The 17,279-nt window shown below is 35.7% G+C and overlaps 1 protein-coding gene across 1 annotated transcript; it reads right to left on the bottom strand.

The window, feature by feature from the left end:
- Positions 1 to 11,307: 11,307 nt before the first annotated feature.
- On the bottom strand, positions 11,308 to 16,599 carry LOC149171918 (cysteine-rich receptor-like protein kinase 15). The gene is made up of 8 exons (XM_089426136.1): positions 16,352 to 16,599; positions 15,622 to 15,796; positions 14,551 to 15,409; positions 13,605 to 13,729; positions 13,286 to 13,496; positions 12,960 to 13,200; positions 12,657 to 12,807; positions 11,308 to 11,939 (listed from the first exon to the last, which is right to left on the bottom strand). Exons 1-8 carry the CDS (start codon positions 16,597 to 16,599, stop codon positions 11,643 to 11,645), a joined length of 2,307 nt encoding a protein of 768 aa, XP_089282262.1. The 3' UTR covers positions 11,308 to 11,642.
- Between the last annotated feature and the right edge of the window lie 680 nt (positions 16,600 to 17,279).

Below are 17,279 nucleotides of genomic sequence, written 5' to 3'. Positions count from 1 at the left end.
GGGATCTTCACAGCAAGATCATTGTGCTAGCCGAGTGACTCAAGGGTGAGTCATGACCTTCATGTTGTGGGCCTGTTGAGATGGGGTCCCTTGGGTCAGTTTTGGTGTCAAAACCAATTTTTTTTTTAATTTTTGATGAAAATATGTAAAGTCTTTGTAAATTGTGGATGTGGAGCATGTAGGTAGTTATGAGTCAAAAAGTCTTTTTACCCTCGTTTATGTAATGTTGAGTTAGTTTTTAGATCCACCAATGGTCCGCAGACCATGGGATTGTATGTAAAATCCTATAAGTAAGTGTGTCTTAGAGAGTCTAAGATACAAATGTCCATTGGTATGAAAGGATGGAGTCTTATAGAGATAGCGTGGAGAAGTAAGTCTTAGAGGGGGAAAAGGCTCTGTAGCTGAGTGTGCAGAGGCCTAGAGTGGTGTCTGCAGCAAAGTGCACGTACCCCTACAGCTAAGTGCGCAAGGAAGTTTTGAGTCTGTAACCTTATATTGAAGATCAATAAAGAAGACTATTGGAGAAATTCATGTGTTTTATCTGTTTACTTATGTTGTTTGTGTTTGCGATATATGTTGTGATGAAATAATGTATTTATGAAATAATGGTGTATTAATGCATGAATCTACTGGATAAATATTATTAACTGAACGCAATCCACATTAAGTATTTACGGTGAAGATCCTAATACATTTTGTTACATTTATTAAGAACTTAAGTAGATCTAAGTAGACTCCGATATGAGGATAATTTATGGGGTGCATAAGTAGAGAATTCATCTATTTAGGGTCTACAAAAGCCGATCCTAGACCTTTGCGGAGGTCTAAGGGCCATTCGAAGGAAGTTGCAATACCAAGCCCTAAGGGCTTATAGATATGCGTGGAGGTAGATCTAGGGCACAAAAGGACATCACACTGATCTCTGGATGAGGAAACGTGGTTCCAACATCCCCCCATACTGCTTCAGGTGAGACTTCAATCCTCACTACATGGGTTGATGCCGAAAGCGCCAGTAGTGTAGGGTTTTCTTCTGTGCAATTAACTCTGAACCCAAGTCAGGACCCACTTAGCCAACAATAGTCTATCCTTATGCTTCTCGTCATTATCCTGGCTTATGAGATACTCCACTATCGGCCCTTTCTTCAATAGAATTTGGAGGATGGCTGTGAATTATTATAGACTTTCTGAAGTGGGAACATTAGTGAATGTTAGTGCCATTGTTGTTGGCATTTCAATTTTCTACAATTCCTTGTTCATTTTGATCTTGTCTGCAGTATCCTTCTTATGGATCTATGTGACTGTCATTGATTCATTATCAACCAATTCAACATACATTTTAATGATGTGAATTCAAAATTTGACCAATCCACCATACAATCAGGTTCTGTGAATGCAGAAAGTACAAATTATTTACCAGTCACGATACTAGTTTGAAAAAGTCCACATCTAAAAAAGGTGAGGACTTCATTGCTTCAAGATGTGGCCCTTAATGTCCCACAAATTGAATTATATTCTTCCAATCTGAAAGATAAATAACTACTCTGAGTAAACCACAAATATATTATTGAAAGTATAGGTAAAAATCCAATTAACAATATCAAAAGAAATTCTCATGCAGTAGTCCAACTATTTGAGCACGAGAATTTGTTGAAATAATAAGTTTATTTGTGAGTTCTACACAATCCCAATGCCTTGAATGCTATTCTATTTTTATATTAAAAACACATTTTAAATAATAAAAGATACAAACTAACCAAAATTTATTTAACCCAATTCCAATCAAAAACTCTAAAAGGTAGAATAATTAAACATTGTCAATAATCCAAAATTGTTGTCGAAGATTCTAAATAACCAAAAAATGATTATAATCTATAGAATGTTCCTATGTAGACCCGTTATACTATTCAACAATGGTAGGTAATATATGTATTTCCATGACCAACTTGATGGAACAAATTTTTATTGTACTATATTCATTATATGTATCATTCATCCATAACATGCAACTGATTGGATGGTGATTTTCCACATTTAGTATGAGATAAAGTAGGGTTGAAGGTAGTCCACATTGAACAGTGGGTATCAGCCAAGGAATGGTGGAATGTTGAGCTCAAAAGAATTCCCCCTACAACTGTAGTGATGATGTAAGGCCCATATCAGAGTAGATGAAGCTTGCGGCGGGGCCTAGCGTGGCACTCCTTCTGCAAATGTAACCAAACTTTGTCGCCCACCTGGAACTTGTCTGGTACCTGATGTTGATCATGACGTTGCTTGTACTTAGCATTGGCTCTATCCAATATGTCATGGACCTATTGGCGAATGTGATGAATGCACTCAATGAAATTGTTAAGACTGTCAACTTCGGACTAGACATGAGCTGAATATGTATGAGTAGTTGCAATTGGTATGGCCACATCAATGGGACATAGTGGTTGGAATCCCAACCCCACCTGAAAGGGGTTGTGGCGATTTGAGCTATGGAGAGTTCTGTTGTAGTTGTGCTTGACATAGGGGAGGTTATCATCCCATGTGCGTAGATGCTTCAAGCTATACATACACAAAATGTGTACGATCTTCATGTTGACAACCTTTGTTTGGCTATCAATTTAGGGGTGGAAAGTCATGGACTTAGTGAGCTTGGTATCTAGCATCGACCAAAAACTTGACCAAAATGTACTTAGCAAACGGTTGTCTCGATCTCAGATAATGGACTGTGGGATCCCAAAGTGTACCCACACTCATTCAAATAAGAGCTTAACAGTGGCTTCTACTATGATACTCTTCTTGCATGCCACCGTAATGGTCATCTTAGAGAATCTACCGATGACCATGAAAACCCAGTCGTTGCCATGCATAGTAGAAGGAAGTCTTGACATGTAATCCGTGGGAATGGATTCCCAAGGTTGACTAAGACTAGGCAGAGGAGTGTATAGGCCTTGCTTCTTGATGGTTGGTTTGGGAATGGCACACGCAATGTGGGATCTGATTTACTTCACAACATCATATTCATAGGTTCAGCCATTAAAAATAGTTTTGCAATAATGCCACTGTTTTCTCTACCCTGAAATGTCCAGTGACCTCATTGTAGTGTGCCTCCCAAATCGTCTTGGCGCGCTCTCTTGAAGGAACAAAAAAGTGTCCCAGGTGGCATAGAAGTGCATATTGGAGGTGAAAATTTGGAACGTGCTTTCCTTCCAGGAGAATCTAGTATGTGTTGTTGAATTCTCGATCACTCTTGTAAAGATGTATCCACCCCACAATCTCGTTCCCACAAGAGTCAAGCATAGTGCTCAATGCCATGACCGACAGTTGGCTGAGGTAGTCTGCAACATTGTTGGTGCTTCCCTTCTTTAGCTTAATGTTCAAATGGAACTGTTGCAGGTATGTGTACCATTTCTAATGGCAAATGTTTCATAACCTCCCTTGTGTCTGTATGAACTGCAGGGGTCGGTGGTCTGTGTGGATGATTGTTTCCTTTCCGAGAGTGTAATGCTTCCATTTTCGGAATGCCTACATAATGAATACATCTCTTTATCATAGGTGGGATACTGTCAGACTGTGTTTGAAAGTGTCTCAATATGATATGCCATGGGATGCCCATGCTAAGTAAGAACTACACCAAGAGCATAGTCAAAGGCATCTGTCTCAATCTGAAATGGTTACTCAAGGTCTGGTAGTGTGAGCAATGGTGCAGAGTAGAGGAAATGATTCAAAAGGACAAACACCTTATGTTTGGATTCAGACCAAAAGAACTTTTATTTCGCTCCTCCCTTGGTGAATTGACTCAAAGGCCATGTGATGCAAGAGAAACCTAGCACAAACCTCTGGCAGAAGTTAGCAAGACCCAGAAAGTTGTGGAGCTCTCTTAGAGTGGTTGGGTCTAGCCAATCCCGAATGAATTGAATCTTGGCTAGGTCCAAATGCACACCTCGGTCATCAATGATGTACCCCAGATACTGAACCTGGGTCATACCAAAATTGCATTTCTCCAAATTGGCACATAACTTGTGTTGTCTGAGTGTTTGGAGGACCTAGTGAATATGGTGAGGTGCTCTTCCAAAATTTGGGTGAAGATCAGAATGTTATCGAGATACACCACAATGAATGAATTAGTGAATGGTCGCAAGACGTCATCCATCAACCTCATGAAGGTTGTGGGGGAATTCATCAACCTGAAAGGCATGACCAACCATTCGAAAAGGCCCTCCTTAGATTTGCAGGAAGTCTTCCAAACATTGGGGGGTTCGATTGATACTTGGTGATAACCGAACTTCAATTCAATCTTACTGAAATATTTGGTCCCCTTGAGCTGGTCCAATAGGTCATCAATCCATCGAACTAGATACCTATTCTGGACAGTAATCTTATTCAATGCTCAATAGTTAACACATAGTCCCTAGATCCTATCGTTTTTCTATACCAACATGATCGAGCTCCCCTAGGGTGATTAACTTGGCTTGATGTTCCTTTTCTTCAACAACTCCTAAATCTGCCTCTTGATTTCATCATTCTCTAGAACAGAGCATCGATAGATCGGTTCATTAGGTAGTGGCACGCCTGGGGTGAGATTGATGGAGTGCTTGACTTGACAGTGTAGAGGTACCCCTGTGGGTGAGGTGAATATGTCGATGTACTCCTCCACATACTTTTCCATCCTCTGTTGTCAAGCAGAGGAGCCCTGTCTATAGGTCGTGGTCATAATCTTCTTCTTGCCCTTAGGGTGAATCATAAGGAAAAAAATTTCCCAGTCTGGGAAATGATCTTACTGCATTGCTTCACTTGGATCAAAGAAATGGTGGTAGGCGGTGCTACCTCTTATATCCTGTACAACTTATTTCCCAAAGTAATAATAACAATGTGAGGCTTAGAATCATACATAGCATGTTGCTTCCATAAGTAATGTTGGCCTAATAATACATCACAAACTTCAAGAGGAGCAACATCACATAATACCTCATTTCTGAAGGGCTTGATGTTGAAGAGAAAGCGACACCATTCGCTAATGTGGAGATATCACCCTTGGTGAAGTCACCCAAAGGTGCACGAATATAGGTGTGGTGTGGTTGGTAAGCCCAACCACTTCATGACCTTTGTTGAAATGACGCTCTTTTGGCTCCTGTTGTCGACAATGAAATATAGCGGAGAAGCCTTCACCCACATCTATGAGTGGAAGAGTCGCTCCCCCTCCTCTAGATCTTTGGGCTCATCCTTCTGGATCTTGGTGGTGGAAATGTTGGCGTTAGGCTCCACATCGATAATCTACTTCCCTTTGTCATTCCCCCTGTCAGTTTCTGGTTTAGATTCGGAACATGCATGTAATTTGGATACCTTAATCTTAGCCACAAGTGACTACTTGGCTTGACACTCACTTATGTTGTGAGTGGGGCTCTTATGGAGCTCACACCATTTCCCTGTGTCCTTCTTTGGCTTCGTGGTATTATACTTTGCTTGCGGCTTCGGCAAGTTGCCTTGGTTGGCCCCGCCTTTTCTTTTTCCTTTGTTCTATAGTTTAGGGCTGCGTTTCCCTTGCTTCGAATTCACAGATCCAAAGTCTCACTTCTTATGTTTAAATTTCTACTTGATCTTGACAGCGTATCGATAGGTAGCACTAAGCAAGGAGATGTTTAGGAACTCCATCTCATCCTGAATATACTTGTGTAGGCAACTTCTTCTCTTGAGTACCAAATGTCACATAGAATCCTTGATACCCAGCTTCATGCGAAGGGTATGGAAAACATTTGCGAAGGGTATTGAACATCTTGGTACCTTCCTTGCCACAACATGGTCCAATTTATGTATTTATCTGCATAATTATCGACAGGGTAATATTGTTCCTTAATAGCCTCTCAGAAGGAATTCCAACTGGGTGTGGTTGAAAACAATGATGATTCCCTCTCTTCCTTCTGTTCACAGTTGGTTGCCCACTAATCCTTGACATGTGGGGCGGATTTGAGGAGAGCAAAAGTAATATTTTCCTAATTAGAAAAGTCATGAATTGAAAAATATCCTTCCAATAGATTTAACCATCTATTTGAACTTCAAATATGGGAATGCCAAAATTAACTTGTACCTTAAAAGGAGTGGCACCTCCAAAGTGGCTGCTGGATGAAGATCCGTCACCTGTGGGTAGCCGCTAAAGGATCTAGGCAAAGTTATCCATCGCCGCATTCCTTTGTTGCTTGAGGTCTTCCTCGAGCAATATTTTATATGGATCTCATACCCCCTCGTATTTATCTTCTTCCACCATGCGAGGCCTTTGAGGTTTTCGAGGTTGGTCTTGCAAAGATTCAACGATTTCGAGCCCTAACTCCTTATACTTTGGCCTTGTTGAGGACATGCAAAGAAAAACAAAGAAAGAGCAGACTGCTCTGATACCACTGATCCAGACTTATGCAGGAATTCAACAAAATACAGATATACACATAAACATAGAGATGCAGTAGAAAAAAAACTCCATTTCATTAATATCAAGGAACTAAGATATGCTTACATAGAGAAATGGAAATAAACTAGATCAGGCGATGGTAGCTTATCCCTAAGAAGAGATGTGGTGGCTACATGCCTCTGAATTATGTTATATTGAGGCTCAAAGGCCTATTTATTTTTGAGAAATAATGAAAAACCCTAAACATCCAAAAACCTAACCCTAGGAGATGAAGTGCCAAAAATGTGGGCCCCGTTTGGGTAAATTGGCACATCAACTTCCCAGGGTCGTAACTTTGGCATACGATCTCCAGTTGGCTATCATAATACCTCGTTTCAAAGATCTAAAATAGCAGGCCAAAAAAAATTAATAAATTTGTTTGGGACATTTTCGAACTCTCTGTTTTCCCTAAAAAATGTCTTTTAGTCTCTCAAAACGGCTCTCAAAGTTTAGGACCCAAAAAATTGCCAAAACTTGTAAGTTGTGCTACAATTAAGGAAACTGAAAATAAACAATAGTGGGGGTCCAAGTTGAATAGGTGGATGGCCACCAATATCAAACTGGATCACTAATGTTATGCTAATAGAGTTTCCTAATGAATCTTAGTGCCTTTATCCCTATAATAATTTTTAAAGAAAATGAATAGAGTACAATTATGATAATGAATATAAGATTTCTCTCCTCCCTCTATATACACACACTTCGTGAGGGAGGCTAACACAAAACAAGGACATAAGTTTGTATAAGTAACCATGAAGGAAACCCCATATGAAGCACTTTATAATTTAGTAATACAGAGTTTTTTTTAACCCCCGAGATCAGAAGCCCTTGTTAATGGTGTACAACTCACATTGTCTCAAGAATTAAGGGTCGCAATCTTTGGGATTTATACCAAGGTTTATAATATTATAAAGGTTTATACTCTATAATACAAAGGTTTATCCATCCCCTACAATTCCCTCTTCAATGGCGCATAATAACATCGTCCTAAGGTTTAATGGCTAAGTTCCCAATGTTCCTCCTCTTAGGTAGGTACATGTCCTAATCGAGAAATAAACTTCCTCATTATCTACACCCAATGGGTTATTCATAATGTTTATTAGGGTGCAACCTCCAAAGAGAGGACACCATAGAAGTAATATAACCCATTCAAGTATTCACTAGTACTTAAGCATCAATATATCGCTAGTCATGTTAAGGGAGTAGGAGAACTAATGCTCTCCTAATAAGGTGAACAAACTTTTGGACTAACCACAAAAGCTAATATTCCTTGGTATAAATGAATATGCCATCCATGACATTCCCATTTGAAGGATAAACCTACAAATTTGTTGAAGGGATTTTTAGACTTCCGTAAAAGCCACAAGAAACACACCATTCCCATATGTTAAGTGAGATACATAATTTCTTCCTATTAGAGTTAATGATCATTCCTCACCTCTAATGTGTTATATGCAGTAGAGTCAATTTTTTTCATTAAAAAATTTCCTATTTCAAAATAATAATAGCTTCTAGATGATGAATATTAAGGAAATATTCCTTGTATATGACTACAAGATTTATACATTTACTTTATAATGTCATGAAATTAAAAGAAACAAGTTCTTAAAGTCATGGACCCAATAAATAAAATTGTTTATTTTTCTTTATTTGTTCATCTTTGGAATTCATTTTTTGTATCATTCACTAATTTATGTTTTCAATTTCATTAGTTTAACAACATTTCTTTTACTTGCACTATCCATCAAGAATATTGGATTCTCAATTTTTATATAATAATTGCATTGTCAGTTTTGATATAATAATGGATAAAAGGTTTAGTTAAACATTTTTCTAAAAATTACTCAACTAAAAATCAGTCTTGTTTTTCACAATTATATATTCCTCCGAAATTCCATATTTTCTTTCTAAAACTAAAGATATTCTTGATCTACAAAATTACATATTTTTATGACAATTTTATCTTTTCTTTGTGAAATTAAATATATCATCCATGACCATAGTGAAATCATTAACGAATGTAAGTTGAAACATTACAAAAATTTTGTATATCCTAATTTGTCTAATCAAAACTATTTTTTTAAACAAAACAAAATTAATACACTCAACATTGAAACAAACACACAGTTTCAAACTGAAATTGATAGTTAAACTAATTCAACAACTCTTTAGGATGAACAAATTTATAAAATTTTCCCTACAAATGAGATTTAAAATAAGCATTATTTTCTTTAAATACACTTTAGCTTTAATAATATTGAATATAACTAGACAAAGCTAGATCTTGATTATGTGATATTCTGATCACTATTTATAGATTCTGTCAATTATAAATTTTGAGTATATTTTGAAATTTAACAAACAAAAGTGAGATGAATATCTCAAAATCTAAGAAAAAATGGTTTCTTGTTTTACTTCTCATTCTAAAATATTTTCAAAATTTGTCATCAATATAAAAATAATCCTCACCCAAAAAAAAATACGATAACAATTTTTTTTAATAGAAAACATAAAACTTCAAATCCTAATTCTTATATATTACAAAACACTTTGATGTCACTATATTCTACAAACAAAATTATGCACCAAGCATCTTGGAACCTTACATTCAGATATGTTCAACTCTTTGTTTCATTGCTCTAATAGACATTAAAAACATTAACTGAAACCTTTCTTTTCTTTGGCATACGATCTCCAGTTGGCTATCATAATACCTCGTTTCAAAGATCTAAAAGAGCGGGCCAGCAAAAATTAATAAATATGTTTGGGACTTTTTTGATCTCTCTGTTTTCCATAAAAAATGTCTTTTAGTCTCTCAAAACGGCTCTCGAAGTTTAGGACCGGAAAAACTGCCAAAAATTGTAAGTTGTGCTACAATTAAGGAAACTGAAAATAAACAAGAGTGGGGGTCCAAGTGGAATAGGTGGATGGCCACCAATATCCACCTGGATCACTAATGTTATGCTAATAGAGTTTCCTAATGAATCTTATTTCCTTTATCCCTATAATATTTTTTAAAGAAAATGAATAGAGTACAATTATGATAATGAATATAAGATTTCTGTCCTCCCTTTATATACACACACTTGGTGAGGGAGGCTAACACAAAACAAAGACATAAGTTTGTATAAGTAACCATGAAGGAAACCCCATATGAAGCACTTTATAATTTAGTAATACAAAGTTTTTTTTAACCCCCGAGATCAGAAGCCCTTGTCAATGGTGCACAACTGACATTGTCTCAAGAATTAAGGGTTGCAATCTTTGGGGTTTACCAAGGTTTATAATAACACAAAGTTTTATACTTTATAATACAAAGGTTTATCCAACCCCTAGGATCAAACACCCTCTTCAATGGCGCATAATAACATCGTTCTAAGGTTTAATGGATAAGTTCCAAATGTTCCTCCTCTTAGGTAGGTACATGTCCTAATCGAGAAATAAACTTCCTCACTATCTACACCCAATGGGTTATTCATAATGTTTATTAGGGTGCAACCTCCAAAGAGAGGGCACCATAGAAGTAATATAACCCATTCAAGTATTCACCCATACTTAAGCATCAATACATCACTAGTCATCATTAAGGGAGTACAAGAACTAATGCTCTCCTAATAAGGTGAACAAACTTTTGGACTAACCACAAAAGCTAATATTCCTTGGTATAAATGACTAACATCCATGACATTCCCATTTGAAGGGTAAACCTACAAATTTCTCGAAGGGATTTTTAGACTTCCGTAAAAACCACAAGAAACACACCATTCCCATATGTTAAGCGAGATACTTAATTTCTTCCTATTAGAGTTAATGATCATTCCTCACCTCTAATGTGTTATATGCAGTAGAGATGATTTTTTTCATTAAAAAATTTCCTATTTCAAAATAATAATAGCTTCTAGATGGTGAATATTAAGGGAATATTCCTTGTATATGACTACAAGGTTTAGACATTTACTTTATAATGTCATGAAATTAAAAGAAACAAGTTCTTAAAGTCATGGACCCAATAAATAAAATCATTTTTTTTCTTTATTTGTTCATCTTTGGATTTCATTTTTTGTATCATTCACTAATTTATGTTTTCAATTTCATTAGTTTAACCACATTTCTTTTACTTACACTATCCACCAAGAATATTGCATTCTCAATTTTGATATAATAATGGATAAAAGGTTTAGTTAAACATTTTTCTAAAAATTACTCAACTAAAAATTCGTCTTGTTTTTCACAATTATATATTCCTCCGAAATTCCATATTTTCTTTCTAAAATTAAAGATATTTTTGATCTACAAAATTATATATTTTTATGACAGTTTTATCTTTTCTTTGTGAAATTAAATATATCATCCCTAGCCATAATGAAATCATTAATGAATGTAAGTTGAAACATTACAAAGATTTTATATATCCTAATTTGTCTAATCAAAACTATTTTTTTAAACAAAACAAAATTAATACACTCAACATTGAAACCAATACACAGTTTCAAACTAAAATTGATAGTTAAACTAATTCAACAACTCTTTAGGATGAACAAATTTATAAAATTTTCCCTACAAATGAGATTTAAAATAAACATTATTTTCTTTAAATACATCTTATATTGAATATAACTAGACAAAACTAGATCTGAATTATGTAATATTTTGATCACTATTTATATATTCTGCTAATTATAAATTTTGAGTATATTTTGAAATTTAACCAACAAAAGTGAAATAAATATCTCAAAATCTAAGATAAAAAAGTTTCTTGTTTTACTTCTCATTCTAAAATATTTTCAAAATTTGTTATCAATATAAAAATGATCCTCACCTGAAAAATAAGATAACAATTTTTTAATAAAAATCATAAAACTTCACATCCTAATTCTTATATATTAAAAAACACTCCAATGTCACTATATCCCACCAATAGAATTATGCACCACGCATCTTGGCACCTTACATTCAGATATTTTCAACTCTTTGTTTCATTGCTATAATAGATATTAAAAGCATTAACTGGAACCTTTCTTTTCTTTCTTATTTGCTTTCACGGTACATAATCTTGTTCAAGATTAAACCACAAAACTTGTGATATTAGCAAACCTCATCATAACTATTGGACCACATCACAGAACTTATCTTTCTCTTATTTATACTGCATATTTAGCATTACCTAGGTTCCATCACTAATGGAAACAGTGTTGTTAGATGCGGGAGTGTGAGAGGATCACACAGGAGAGGTTGCTGTTGCAGACGCCCGTGACAACCCAGAACTGTTGGAATTGGTGGTTGGGGAAACATTAGAACTCACGAAAGCCGGCTTTGTCGGATCCGGTAAGTAAGTCACGGATTGAGGTGAAAGCATCCGACTGACCATATCCATCTGTGGACGAAGGTGGTGTTCAGCCTGTGTACACAAAAGACCAATCTGAATGCATCTCAGCACGTGTTTCTCGTCGCACGTTTCAATTATTGCTGGATCAATTATCCGCACAATATTTCCTCCGTCGTATGACCTCCATACCTGCATAATCACAACAGGTTCATCATTCTGATAAGATACATATATGGGGTACAGAAACGCAATATTGTAGTGAAATTTTTTTAATATTCTAGAAATCTGATTAAGTTTGAGTTGCTTAATTGTGAATAGATGGATTATATTGTAATTTTAGAATATTCCAAATATATTTTCCAATTATTTAACTGTGTTACTAAATTTTTTTATAAAATACGAAGTTGATTTTATGCAAGTTTATGAGATTTTTATAATATTTTGGAATCAATCAAATTAGGTAAAGTAAATAAATGAAACTAGAAATCAATTAAATTTATGTCTAGTGAAATACGAAGTTGATTTCATACAAGTTTATGAGATTTCTATAATATTCTGGAATCAATGAAATTAGGTAAAGTAAATAAATGAAAATAGAAATCAAATTAGGTAAAGTAAATAAATGAAACTAGACATCAATTGTGTTATGTCTAGTGATTAGAGAAATGATTGGCACCGTTCAACCAAATCCTACTCTCCCCAATGACATAATGGACTTTAGTGTAAGGGAGAGAATATTAGGTAAAGTAAATAAATGAAACTAGACCTCAATTGTGTTATGTCTAGTGATTAGAGAAACGATTGGCATCGTTCACCCAAATTCAATTCTCCCCCATGACATAATGGACTTTAGTGTAATGGAGAGAATATTGCTCTACTAAAAATACAAAGAAAACTATATCTCACCCATCGTAAAAGAATCTCCATTTCAGGCGACAAATTGCAGTCTGTATTCTTTCTTCCAGCAATAAGTTCAAGGAGAAGAACGCCAAAGCTATAGACATCTGTTTTCACAGATAATTGCCTCTGCATAGCATACTCTGGAGGCATATATCCACTGCAGATGCAAAGTACAATATCAAGAATTATATAAGAAGGCTGAATGTTAAGAATTATATAAAGTACAATTGCAATACTATCAATCATCATGAAATCAAATCAAGATAGAGCAAACAGTGTGTAGGAGTGATGATTATAGTGAAATCTTACTAGGTTCCAGCAACTTTTGTGCTGACGTGACTTTCGTCCTCAGGAAAAAGTCTTGCTAACCCGAAATCTGCTATCTTAGGATTCAGTTTCTCGTCCAACAACACATTGCTTGCTTTAATATCCCGATGAATTATTCGCAGTTGAGAATCCCGGTGAAGATAAAGGAGTCCACGAGCTAATCCCACTATGATGTTATAACGCTTCTGCCAGTCAAGCCGGCTGCGTTTTTTTATATCTCTCTCTGTACATGAAAATAATTATAAGCTTTCTTGACACATTAATTTTTTCTATTTTCCTTCATAGATAATAAATTGGAAGCCACTCACCGAATAGGATTTTATCAAGGCTCCTATTGGGGAGATACTCATAAATAAGCAACCTTTCTGATCCCTCTGCGCAACAACCTAGTAGATTCACAAGATTTCTGTGCTGAACTTTGGCTACAAGTTCAACTTCATTTAGAAATTCTTTCCTTCCTTGCGTAGATTTGACAGACAGTTTTTTCACGGCTATTTCTTTTCCATCAGGAGTTGTTCCCTGAATTATTAAAACAAGAAAATCAATGTGATCTTTTTTTTTTCACAAGTATTTACGGTTAATTGCCCTCGTAAACTAGTAGAAACTTTCCGAACCCTTTATTGTTACCTTGTATACAGGGCCAAAGCCTCCCTCTCCGAGCTTGTTGTTATCATGAAAGTTATTAGTAGCAGTTAGTAATGTTTCCATTGTAAATACCATTCGACTGATTGTTGTGTTTTCCTCGTTCTGACCTGTATTATGAAAATAGAAAGTTACACTTCGAAAATACAAAATAAAAAATTGAATTCAACATTTTTTTTCCAAGAGCAGCAGATATGTAACCATTTTATCATGTCAAAATTTTAATATATAATTAAACTAAATGACTAAATGATTAGGGTGTTTTCCGGACTGTAACATATTATAATTAAACTGACCGATTAGTATGTTTTCCTGACTGTAGTATACTATAATTAAACTGACCGATTACTATGTTTCCCTCGTTATATAATTAAAGTGACTGATTAATATGTTTTTAATTAGATTGTTACAGGATTCGTTTACACAAAGAAAATATAAGAGTATATTGTTATATGATGAGTTCATTAGCTCATATAAAAGAAAAATATAAAAGTATTGTTACATGATGAGTTCTTTAGATTTGAGATGGTTTTGGCTTATTTTTTGGATTTTTCCAAAATTAAGTGAAAATAAGAAAAATCTATATAATTATTTTAGTTTTATACAATTTTATTTTAAATATAAAAAAATCATATTTTAAGTGGTAAAAAATTATGTATTTCAATTACTTTAAAGGTTTTCTAGAACCTTGAATCTATTTCTACATATAAAATAAATGTTAACCATATCATCAACAATAATATCACAAAATTCCACACCCAAAATCCCCTCCTGAATGTACCCGCTTGTATATATGTAACGAATCTAAAATCTATTGAACATGGTCACTTGCACATACCATCTAAGTCTGGTAGTAATCATATGCAAAGCGCAGAGGTATATGGTACCTTTCAATAACAAGAAATTTGAGATAATGATGAAGTAGCAATACCTTGATAGCCTCTTCCCAGTTGTAAGGCGGACTTCAGTCTCTTCCTAGTTACGAACGCGCACACAATTAACACGAGAACCAAGCCACCCACAACACCTAAAATTATGGGAACTATGCCTCTGAGTTTGTGTGAAGACTTGATCTGTACATTACTAGCTGCTCCCTGCGTAGTGGTCGGTGGAAACGCGGTGGAATTGAAAAAAGAATATATTTCATAACGGAGTATGCAGCTTTGACTCCAATACTGAACTCCTGCAGCCGTGTCAGATGTGAACATTTTATTGATTGAGTATGAGAGGCACCTTCTGCAATCCTGAGTAGAGAGATCTCTGGTGCACTGGACCAGACCGTAAACCGTTTGGGACGCCGAATCTACAGCTGTAGACAGAGCAGACCGTTTTGTTTCACTTGCTGCTTCAATTGACAATTTCTTTATCAGATTCTGTGCAGTATCTTCAAAGTCAGGCGGGATAAACACAACCGTGCTTCCGAGGGGCTCAACGTAATTAGACCCCAAATCTGTATCCAGTTGTCCAATGAAATTATAGTTTCCATAGCGTAAGAAGCACTGAAAAGGCCAGATACTACCGCTAACGGCAGTCCCACAATCTTGTGGAATGTTAGTGGTTGCAAATTGCCAACAACTGAAGCACTGGTCGGCTGTGATGTCTTCTCTGCATTGGAGGAGGCCATATATTCTGTTAGGACTTTGGCCATACACAGATATATTAAACCCAGTTTTGTTGGCCCCTTCAGCAAGACGATCAAAGACTATGTTCAGATTTTTCTCAAACGTACTGCCTTTCGTATAGTTACCGCCGCCGCATTTAGTTGTCGTTTGTTGGTGTACATGCACTAGCTGTAGACTAGCCGTAGACTTAGACTAGATGTAGTTAACTCATTGCTTGCATGCATGTGGCACATAAGCACACTTAGTTTTAGTTAGCTTTAGTTATTGCATGCACAACTAAGGTTAACTTTGGTGCTTTTGTGTATTTATTCTAAACCTCATAATATAGAATTTACTTTTCATTCTTTCTCAATTATTTCTTGCTTGCTTTCAATTCTTACTTGCTTTCTTGTTTGCAAATCTGTCCATAAAGTGTAATATTGATCAACGTTGGAAGAACAATAATTAAGTAGAATATCGTAATACTTTGGCCCATCCAGTGAGAGCATGCAGAATCCCTTCCATGGAAGTTCATCTTCGTTACAACTCTGATCGTCAGAATCCCTTCCATTAAATCTGCGCACAGCCTACCGAAAATACTAAAATATTTATTCTGTTCTTCTTATGTGGTTGATAAATAAGAACGATATTCTATAGAGCCCCCATCCTCGTATCGGTTTGGCCAACACAGATCCACTAAATTTTCAGCTAAAAGTCAATTTGAAAAGTGATCGATAATGAATTAAACCTACTAGTATCGGCTTGGCCAACACAGATCCACTCAATTTTCAACTAAAAGTCACTTTGAAAAGTGATCGATAATGAATTAAACCTACTAATCTCACAATAAAAGTTAAAATGGCTTACTATTTTTTTAAATGATTTACTAATTTATTTTTTATCCCCACAGAATTGGTAACGCCTACCCTCTCGTACTCCCTTGATATGGCTCATCCTCTCGTGATATGAGATGGAATTCAGACTGTTTTCACTATAATTTCCAATTTTTTATCCCCGCAGAATTGGTAACGCCTACTGCCTACTCTCTGGTACGGCCATCTGTAAGTTGATTGCAGATTTTTCGAATATTTAGGAATCCTACAGACATGGACGGTCAATTTTTTGACATGCCCATGCCCATGTTCATTCGGGGAATCTGCAATCAATTTAACCTCACCTCTCTGGTACTCCTTGATATGGCTCATACTCCCGTGATATGAGACGGATTTGGATTTAACCTCACCTCTCTGGTACTCCTTGATATGGCTCATACTCCCGTGATATGAGACGGATTTGGATTTCAGACCGTTGTCACTATAATTTCCAGCTGCAACTTCACCATTTTTAAGCACTGTAACTTTTTGCACCACCTCAAGCATAGAGTTGCTACTATAATTTCCAGGTGTAACCTCACCACCATCAAGCACTGAAACTTCCTTATTACCTCAAACACCGCCCTTGGGTAAGTCAGGTTTGAATCTGTACCCTGCACAAAGCCACTAAGGCCTTAGCAGTCCTTTGCCTGGCAACACCCTAAAGCTAAAATAATTTAATAATTTTATTTGAACACAAATGTAGATTTAATTTAATAAATTTACTCAAAATTTTATAATAAAAAATATAATTATAAAATCAATATTAACTTTTTTATTTAATCTTTAGATTTAATAATTCTCCATAGAGATAAAAAAAAATCAACATTAACTCTGTACATCAACATTTGAAAAAGAAAATACCAAAAAAAAATTGACGCCTTCCATTCTAGCTACAGAGCAAAGGTATGACTTGCGTTACCAATGTGTCCCATCAATACGAAGTAAAACCAAATTCAAAAAGATAGCGCCGAGTTTCCGCACCTTTCATAGCAGACTGTCCCACACTCAGCGCCACTGACAAAGTAGAATGACTAAAGAAGTGGAGGATTGATTGAATTTCTGCCAACAGGAAATTGGAAGTAGAACCAGGGAGGTTTTGCAATTTGTTCACCTCCGAGTCCCGGTCAATACGGTGATTTGTATGACTTTCTGCAATTTGTTGAATGGTGTCCCTCTCAATGGCA

Source organism: Pinus tabuliformis, chromosome 4_2, assembly GCF_031772625.1.
Source record: "Pinus tabuliformis cultivar Carrire ecotype Pingquan chromosome 4_2, CPIR1, whole genome shotgun sequence".
NCBI classification, from domain to species: domain Eukaryota; kingdom Viridiplantae; phylum Streptophyta; class Pinopsida; order Pinales; family Pinaceae; genus Pinus; species Pinus tabuliformis.
This window is presented reverse-complemented; position numbering and strand designations above follow the sequence as displayed.